The sequence below is a fragment of the Onychostoma macrolepis genome, chromosome 07 (genome assembly GCF_012432095.1).
Source record: "Onychostoma macrolepis isolate SWU-2019 chromosome 07, ASM1243209v1, whole genome shotgun sequence".
Taxonomy (NCBI): Eukaryota; Metazoa; Chordata; class Actinopteri; order Cypriniformes; family Cyprinidae; genus Onychostoma; species Onychostoma macrolepis.
Window position 1 is genome coordinate 33624481 of NC_081161.1, and position 10043 is coordinate 33634523.

Consider the following 10043-nt stretch of genomic DNA (forward strand, 5'->3'; position numbering starts at 1 on the left):
TGTCACGAATCTGGACTCACCTGCAGTCAATCACACACACACACAATATTAAACCCACTCAGACCCTTCTCAAACTGCCGAGTATTGTCTGCGTTTATCGCTCTCCTAGTGATAGCACTTTACGGAGCTAGTTTATTATCAGTCTTGTCTAGTTCCTAGTTCCTTGCTCTAGTCCAGTCTAGTTACTTCTAGTTTCGCCTGATTGTCTGTTTCCTGATCGCCTGCCTGTCCTGGATTGCTCTCTCATCTTGTCGTTTGGACTCTGTTTGTACCATGCCTGGATTATTGTCTGTCTGTGGATTATTCACTTGCCTCTTCCTTTGGATTACGTTCGCCATCGATCGACCCACGCCTGTTTACTTGAGTACTCTTCTGTCTTGCCCTCTATATACCTGTTTGCCATTTTTCCGACCCTTGCCTGTGTTGACCATGTTTAATAATAAAGCTTTGCAAATGGATCCGCACGCCTCTCGACTCTGTCACTCCGTAACAGGTATTTAGTATCAAACAACATTTAAAATTAATGAGCACCTGGGTAAAAATGCCACCGAAAATGAAAAAAAATAAAAATACCCCAAATGTCATCATAGAGCCTGTACAGTACACTACCATCCCAAAAGTTTGAGGTCAGTAAGATTTTTCAAATGTTTTTAAAAAACATTTATTACGTGCACCAAGGCTGCATTTACATGATCAAAAATACAGCAATATTGTGAAATATCACTACAATTTAAAATAAAATGTTTTCCATTATTAGAAATTTTAAAACATAATTTGTTCCTGTGATGGCAAGCTGAACTTTCAGCAGCTATTACTCCAGTCTTCAGTGTCACATCATCCTTTAGAAATCATTTTTATATGCTGATTTGGTGCTTTTTGTTATTAATAGTGTTGCAAATAGTTGTGCGCCCACTTATTATTTTTGTGGAAACTGTGATACAATTGTTTTAGGATTTTAAAGAATACAGAGTTCAAAAGAACAGCATTTATTTTTAAGCATTTTAAGCACTTTAAGTTCATTGATGTATTAATTTCTTCAAGACACCTTTTGGGTAGTGGTAGTGTCTGTATTCACTTTCTCTGAGGAGTATGCAGTTGAATGTGTAACTAATGTGAAATGCAGACAACCCTAGATTACAATGTGTAAAATGGAAAAAACACTGGAAAAAAGATGATTTGTGAAGTAAGGTTGCACAGACACACATGCTCACTTACTGGTATGCGATGTTTTACTCTGAAAGAGGCCACTCGTTTGATCTCATCCTCCTTAATACTGGTTGGGGAAACGAGCAGAGCAGGGTAAGTGTCACACACTTCATAATTACTGTTGATCTTACTGATGGTCCAGCTCTCGTTTGGCAAACCCTGCAGACAGTGCGGAGACAGAACAAAAAAAAGAGAAGAGAGAACTATATAAAGGCTGAATGAAGCCATATTATTCTCAATTTATGTATTCAGTCAGACCAGTCTTTTCTTTTTCAGTGAAGTGCACGTCTCACCATTCTTTTATATTCTGCCACTGGATCATAAACCTTCCATCCATTCTCTGGAAACTGCTCTTTGTATTTGAAGGCAAATAGGGACTGGAAAAGAAAAAGGAACAAATGGATTGTGGAGACATGAACCAACTGCACTCAGATCCAGTGGCCAATCACTGCACTGACCAGAACCATGACATACCAGCTCATTGGACAGGGGGAAGGCATACTTGGTCAACACCTCCAAAATCTCCAGGCTACTCTGTTCTTCCTTTTTATAAGCAAACCTCGGACTCCTCATATCCTGTTGAGACAAATCACAAATCATTGGTATGGACAAAGTGCAGTTTTTTAGGCTGAAATCAAACCAAATTGGATCAGATCTATTTTCCTTTTGATAAGATGAAAATTTGATAATTCAGACACTAATTTAAAACACAGTCAACCAATAAAAACACACAGCATTTTTGCACAGCATTTATAATGTTCTTTAGGTGACACTTTAGTATAGGGACCAATGATAATCGCTTATCAGGATCAACTAAACGCTGGAGGTATGTGAAATATTTAAAGTGTGCAGCATAAAATCTTTACATTTTAATTGGTTGCTTCACCTGTCAGTCATTTGACCACTTGGGCGGGTCTTGGCCATTCAAAGCTGGCAAGGTTCCCAGACCTTCTGCTGTCAGTCTGAAGGTCTGGCTACGCGAGACTAGTACGACCATATTCTATATCCCTAATCCTACCTAATCTAACGTTAACAACTACCTTACTAACTATTAACAAGCAGCAAATTAGGAGTTTATTGAAGCAGAAGTCATAGTTAATGGCGAGAACTGGACCTTAAAGTAACCTGTTCCCTAAAATACTGATGGAATTATTGATTTGCTTTAATTAACTTGTATTTCAACATGTAATGTAAAAAAATATATAAATATAGTTTAAAAATAAATATTCTAAATAAATATTTTTGTACTTTTCCATTCAAAAGTTTGGGGTCAGTAAGATTTTTAATAGAAATGAATAGTTTTAACCACCAATGTTTCTTGTCATGACAACTCTCAGATAGTTTAGCACGGGAATGTACATGACATTGTTAATGTGTTTGGCCTTCGCAGAGTAGATCTTCTTCGCTGCTGCTTCTGCCAATACAGCCACAGACATGCTGCTGTGAGCATGGAGGAAATACTGCTGCTGCACATATAACATATGAAATAACCCCAATATAAATCACCCCGTAGCAGATCTATACAGGTGGAGCTGGGGAAGGTGGAGGGTTTCTGAAGCGCACTGCAACTGCTACAGCAAGCACTAGTCATATATTTGAATTTTGAGCAGCGAGCTCATTGGCTGCTAATACGAAAGGAACAAATCAGCTGTGCCATGCGAGTAATGATATAATATATCAGATTGAATTAGAACCTATCGGCCTGCATCATCTAGAGTTTCATGACAGAACTTTGGATTCACAATATTACAAAAGATCTCTATTCAAATAAATGCTGTTCCTAAGAACTTTTTATTTAAAGAATCCTGAAAGAAATGTATCATGGTTTCCACAAAACTATTAAGCAGCACTATTAAACACTGATAATAATAATAAATGTTTTTAAGCACCAAATCAGCATATCAGAATGATTTCCGTGACCCCAAATATTTGAACAGCAGTGTGTATACATTTAAGTGAGAAGTGTATAAATTTATTGTACCAAACACATTTGTAGCCATACAGGCCTAATACTGAATACTGAAAGGAAATCAATAAACAAGATGAACCAGTGGAACTGATTATGATTATTTCTAGACAAACAGAGATGCATTGTCCATGAATCAGCTAAGACAATAATTACCCCTATAGACAGACTCTGTCCAAACACTAACACTGAGCTCTATTGTTGTGGGTGGATGTTTACTACAGGTGGAACAGACAAGCATGTGGGTGGATGGTGGTGAATCTAACCTTACAGACGATCTCCATGCCACTAGTATTCTCCCCAAGACTCTGTACACTGATAGTCTCCAACCTGCTGATGGCACCCAGGTTCACATCCAATATGAAATGACCGTCCTGCAGAGATGGATGGAATAAGATGTATAATATAATTATTTGGACATATAACACAATAACAAGACACCACACTGATTTTGACAGAGAAAGAGAATAAAAAACTAATCTTTTCTCCATACCCGTTCTAGACTGACAAAGTAGAGTTTGTAGTCTGTGACTGTGAGTGTGCCAGTCACAGCTCCAGTGAAAGGACAGATATACATCACATCTTTAACTGCAGAGACAGAAGATAACAAATCTTACCCGACACCAAACAAGCAGAAACAGGAAATGAGTCACCACGAATGATCTGACATACCAGTGGTTTTGATTGTCTCTCCAGGGACCAGTGGGACTTCATCCATGGGCGCCTGCCTTCGTACATCCTTGAAAACCTGCTACAGGGTAAACAGGCAAAACCTCTCAAAATTCACAAAGCAGTTATTTCATTCTGCTAATACAGGTGCATCTCAATAAATTAGAATGTCGTGGAAAAGTTCATTTATTTCAGTAATTCGACTCAAATTGTGAAACTCGTGTATTAAATAAATTCAATGCACACAAACTGAAGAAGTTTAAGTCTTTGGTTCTTTTAATTGTGATGATTTTGGCAACAAATTAGAACATGGTGACATGCCAATCAGCTAATCAACTCAAAACACCTGCAAAGGTTTCCTGAGCCTTCAGAATGGTCTCCCAGTTTGGTTCACTAGGCTACACAATCATGGGGAAGACTGCTGATCTGACAGTTGTCCAGAAGACAATCATTGACACCCTTCACAAGGAAGGTAAGCCACAAACATTCATTGCCAAAGAAGCTGGCTGTTCACAGAGTGCTGTATCCAAGCATGTTAACAGAAAGTTGAGTGGAAGGAAAAAGAGTGGAAGAAAAAGATGCACAACCAACCGAGAGAACCGCAGCCTTATGAGGATTGTCAAGCAAAATCGATTCAAGAATTTGGGTGAACTTCACAAGGAATGGACTGAGGCTGGGGTCAAGGCATCAAGAGCCACCACACACAGACGTGTCAAGGAATTTGGCTACATTTGTCGTATTCCTCTTGTTAAGCCACTCCTGAACCACAGATAACGTCAGAGGCATCTTACCTGGGCTAAGGAGAAGAAGAACTGGACTGTTGCCCAGTGGTCCAAAGTCCTCTTTTCAGATGAGAGCAAGTTTTGTATTTCATTTGGAAACCAAGGTCCTAGAGTCTGAGGAAGGGTGGAGAAGCTCATAGCCCAAGTTGCTTGAAGTCCAGTGTTAAGTTTCCACAGTCTGTGATGATTTGGGGTGCAATGTCATCTGCTGGTGTTGGTCCATTGTGTTTTTTGAAAACCAAAGTCACTGCACCCGTTTACCAAGAAATTTTGGAGCACTTCATGCTTCCTTCTGCTGACCAGCTTTTTAACCCCTTAACGTCACTGTCCCGTATACGGGATGCCTAACTTTACTTCACTATATTACAGTTAAATCCTAATGTAATCATGACAAACTATATATCATTGGAAAGGTCTAAGTTGCAACTTCTCTGTTTTGTTGTTACAAATTATGTAGGAACAGTAATAGATTCATTTATGACAAGAGTGCGCCAAGAGTCTATGATAAATCTACATCATAACAGGAGTTCTGACCTTTGTCACAAAAAGTCTTTATTTCCTTGCCTTTTTCCCTATCACATGTTTTAGCATTCATCATAAGTTATATACCATTTGAAAGCTTAAAATCTCAAAATTCATCCTGTGAAAACCATTTTGAAATCGGACATTGCATTACCATAGAAATGGCATTTCAAAATGTTTTAGCGCTCTCCTCCCCCTTAGCGGGGGTGTCATATTACAAAATGTATTATGGTCATTTAGAATCAAAACTTTTTATAATCTTGACAAAATACATATTGTTGGAAAGGTCTGAGTCTCAAGATTCCATATTTGGTGGTTATTGTGTTATAGAAGTAATATTGAGAGAGAAATTGATAGAAATATGACAGAAATGCATCAAAAAAAAAAATTCAACTGAGTTTGAAAGGCACCCGGTGGCTGTTTTTGGTATAACGCCTAAACAAAATTGTATATGAACCTCAATTTTTTTCATATCAACTTCAAATTTGGAACACAACTTATGTACACATATGGCTTTAATTTTATAGCAATTTTGGATTTTTAACTTTTTTTAAATATTTATTTTACATAAAATAAAATAAAAATTTTATAATATTTTTTTTTACAGTAAATTTAAACTTCTATAACCTTTTAATGCTTTAATTTTACTAAATTATTTCACTTGTGTAGTAATCTGCTAATTGTCTTCTTTAAAAAGAGACCAACCTTAGGTCTGTATTCAAAAGCGTTCATGAATTATAATAATGTAAGTTTGTATAGTGCACTTTCTCGTGAATTTTCAAAAATTTCATTTTCCAGCAGGATTTGGCACCTGCCCACACTGCCAAAAGCACCAAAAGTTGGTTAAATGACCATGGTGTTGGTGTGCTTGACTGGCCAGCAAACTCACCAGACCTGAACCCCATAGAGAATCTATGGGGTATTGTCAAGAGGAAAATGAGAAACAAGAGACCAAAAAATACAGATGAGCTGAAGACCACTGTCAAAGAAACCTGGGCTTCCATACCACCTCAGCAGTGCCACAAACTGATCACCTCCATGCCACGCCGAATTGAGGCAGTAATTAAAGCAAAAGGAGCCCCTACCAAGTATTGAGTAGTATACAGTAAAAGAACATACTTTCCAAAAGGCCAACAATTCACTAAAAATGTTTTTTTTTATTGGTCTTATGAAGTATTCTAATTTGTTGAGATAGTGAATTGGTGGGTTTTTGTTAAATGTGAGCCAAAATCATCACAATTAAAAGAACCAAAGACTAATACTACTTCAGTCTGCGTGCATTGAATTTATTTAATACACGAGTTTCACAATTTGAGTTGAATTACTGAAATAAATGAACTTTTCCACGACATTCTAATTTATTGAGATGCACCTGTATCTTGTTCATACACTACCGTTGAAAAGTTTGGGGTTGGTAAAGCTTTTAAATGGTTTTGAAAGAAGTCTCTTTCGCTCACCAAGGCTTCATTTATCTGATCAAAAATACTGTAAAAACAGTAATATTGTGAAGGAGCATTACTATTTTTAAAAACTCTTTTCTATTTTAATATGTTTAAAAGTGTAGTTTATTTCTGTGATGGCAAACTTTTCAGCATCATTACTCCAGTCAGTGTCACATGATCCTTCAGAAATCATTCTAACATACTGATTTGGTGCTCAAGAAACATTTCTTATCATTATAGTTAAAATCAATTATGCTACTTAATAAATTTTATGGAAGCCATGATTTAAAAAAGAAAAACTCAAATAAACAGTATTTTCATTGCATTGTTACAAAAATGTAATGCATCCTTGCTGAATAAACTTTTTTTTTTTCACAAGAAAACCTTTTTACTGATTTCAAACTTTTGAACAATAGTGCGTTTTCTCATAATAATATAGCTGCTATCATAAAGTCTGGGCTGATGTAAGGGCTTGACAAAGAGCGTCAGAGGAGAGTCAGAGGAAGGTTAGAGTAAGCAGGTAGTGTTGAAGCAAGAGAAACTTGCCGTAGTGTGAGATGGCAGTTCATAGTCACTGTCAAACTGACAGCCATCTTCACCAGAGTCCTGAGACTGAGCACCAGACGCAGAAGAAATACAGATTATGTGACAGAAAGAAAGAAAGAAAGAAAGAGAGAAAGAAAGAAAGAAAAAAGAGTTTGTTAAAAAGTCCCTGTGATTTTAGTGTCTGTTTTGGAAAGAGAAAGAGAGACAATGCAGCAAAGATAATAGTTGCTCTTTAGGGTTGATAGGTCATATCCTCACACAGACACAGGAAGTGTGATTTAAGGAGGAAGAGAGAGAAAAAAAAAACCCAACAACATACAGCTGCTCAGCCATCACTACTTCACTAGAAGATCTGAGCTAATAGCAACTAAATAATTCAAATGTGCGTTTTTTATGCTTCTGATGCATTTCAATAGAGATCTCAGATTCTGGATCTTCAGCCTTACCCTCAAGTTTGGCCTCCTGGACACCTGGAGATCACACATAGACATCAGACAAAAACAAGTTACAAACATACACACACACACACCTTCATGAACATGTAGGCACAAAATCACGCATACTTAACACACATTTGATTGAATCTTAGCCAAAATGTCAAGACATTTCCAAGTCATATTTTACCCCATAATCAAAAAAAAAAAAGAAAGGCTATTTAAAAGGACCATTAATATTTTCTACTACCCACTATAATGTAAAAAATTTAATTCTCATTACTTTATATTGTATTATTATTAATTATATATTATTTAAATTGTAAAGAACAAAGTTAAGTATACACACACTATATTTTAAAAATGTTGGGTAAGTAGTTCAAAACTGTAAATTTTTTTATTCACCAAGAATGCATTGAATTAACCGACAAAAAGTGACAGTAAGATGAGACAAGTTTTACTTCTGTTGAATTTAATTATGTAATTTTATTTGAAAAGATTTCAGGATGATTTTCTTTACTGTATTATATGACCCTTTGATAAGCTCCGGCCCCTGGGTTACTGTTACTATCTCAGACAAGCTTTACAGAATATCCCAGACCAATGGAGATTTCTGGAGATTTCGGTGAGTAGCACAATTGACTAAAATGTGTATATAATATGGTTAAAAATGTATATTAATCTTACATTTAATTTCTGTAAAAACAGATTAAGAACTTGTCAGAAAATACAGCAGACAGCAACAATTGTATCTTAAAAACAGGCTTCATTTTTATGCAGAATATAGCTTCCCCTTTTTCCGTTTTGAATATGTGATAAAATATGACAATATGATATTTCTTCATGAGATTCATCCTTTAACACCTTGATAAAGCATAAAGAAGGGCTTATGAACAGAAAACAAACACATAACAAAAAGACAGTGAGCAACATCCCATACTGAACGCACACAAAGGTAAAGCAGACTTAAGTGTGCACAAACAGTGGCTATATATTTGTAGCATTATGTACAATTTCTAATTTACAGCTCAAAGCAGTTCAAAGCATTGGCCCTTTTAAAGCAAACTGACAAACACCCTACTTCCATCACCCTTACCCTGAAATCTATCTTCTTCCCAACCTGTTGATTAAAACACAATATCATAACAGCTCACTCTGAGGCAAAAAAATTAACACTTGGGTCACATTCATTGAAAACCGTGTTTCTAAGCTTAAATATAACACACAATAATTTATATAAACGTCCTATTTCAACTCAAGTCAATATTTCACTTCCATATGTTGATTTATTTGGTAAGCAGCAGAGTTATAAGTTGTGATCATGTACAGTCAGAACCGATTCATGGGTTTATTTTGTGGTAATGACCAACTGGCTGTGCATTATTGCATACTTATTTTATACAATACAGGTCTGATTAAGAGTGAACAACATTCTCTAACCTTGCATTCATTGATAATGGCTTCTGGAGGGACACCACCAGAGATCTGGCTGGAGATAGTGGCCGCTATCAGCTGTTTACACCACTCCACATGAGATCCAGGACTGTGTGAGGAAAATAAAAACACACACACTCAAGCAAGTGCTTCAGTAAATGCATCCGCCATTAGCTGATAAAATGTGAAACTACAGGCGCCATACTGGCACAGTTAGATGTATTTATTAATGTGCTGTGCTGACATCCTGTGGTCTGTGGACTGAAGATGACAGATGGCAATATGAGGTCAGAGAAACGTGTCACACAGTCTGATCTTTCATTGGTGAAAAACGCAGCAACATTGCATCCTGGCTTTAAAAATGCTTTTATGTCTTATTGTTTCAGTTAATGTATCACTTCTTGGTAATACAGGCTAACCTTACTGAGTTACCATAAAATGATGATGGAAGGATGCGTGCTGATAGGTTCTAACGGACAGAAATCATTTTGATATTAGTGTTAAATGAGCACAAATAAACTATCATTTACAGTACATATCAGGGTAAATATAACAATAACCATATATGGGACGCGTCTTATCTCTCATCACAACAAGCGTGACTGTATCGCGCTGTATATTTGCACACCGTAGATCGCTGCATTTATGAAACATATATATGTACATAACGAGCATAAACTCGAGTCTTGTACCTGTCTAATGAATCCACGCTGTCTTGTCGAGGTGCAGGGATGCCTCCTCCGAGGTTCCGAGGTTTACGCGGGACAGGCGGCAGCACCGGACTCTCTGAACCCGACGGATGCTGCTGTTTCTCCATTTCCCACTTCTCGAGCTCCGTCTTGTAAAATGCGAATGTCGTTTATCTTCCTCTAGTCTGCTAGCGGAATCTCTGCGTTTAGGAAGTCATCTCTCTTCGGCTGTTCGTGTGCTCTGTCTGCTCTGCGGTCGCCTCTCTGCTTCCTGCTCTGCTGCCGCCGCTAACAGCGTTTCTCTTTATTGATGTCGACTCTAGGAGGCAGCCATGACGAAACCCCCCCTGCCG

General features: G+C 37.2%; 1 protein-coding gene across 9 annotated transcripts in view; it reads right to left on the reverse strand.

Annotated features, from left to right (window-relative positions):
• mtmr1a (myotubularin related protein 1a) overlaps positions 1–10043 on the reverse strand; it is a 17766-nt gene extending 7723 nt beyond the window's left edge. Inside the window, exons 1-10 of one of the 9 annotated variants that reach the window (XM_058780763.1) lie at positions 9694–10043; positions 9008–9110; positions 8664–8687; positions 7134–7199; positions 3845–3920; positions 3666–3760; positions 3439–3546; positions 1681–1782; positions 1500–1583; positions 1216–1365 (exon numbers count right to left, since the gene is read on the reverse strand). In XM_058780763.1, the coding sequence (XP_058636746.1) occupies positions 1216–1365; positions 1500–1583; positions 1681–1782; positions 3439–3546; positions 3666–3760; positions 3845–3920; positions 7134–7199; positions 8664–8687; positions 9008–9110; positions 9694–9818 (933 nt within the window). In that variant the 5' untranslated portion in view covers positions 9819–10043. Of the gene's footprint in view, positions 1–1215; positions 1366–1499; positions 1584–1680; positions 1783–3438; positions 3547–3665; positions 3761–3844; positions 3924–7133; positions 7200–7579; positions 7604–8663; positions 8688–9007; positions 9111–9693 lie in introns of all 9 variants that reach the window. The other 8 variants (XM_058780762.1, XM_058780768.1, XM_058780767.1 and 5 more) reach the window with 8 other exon arrangements.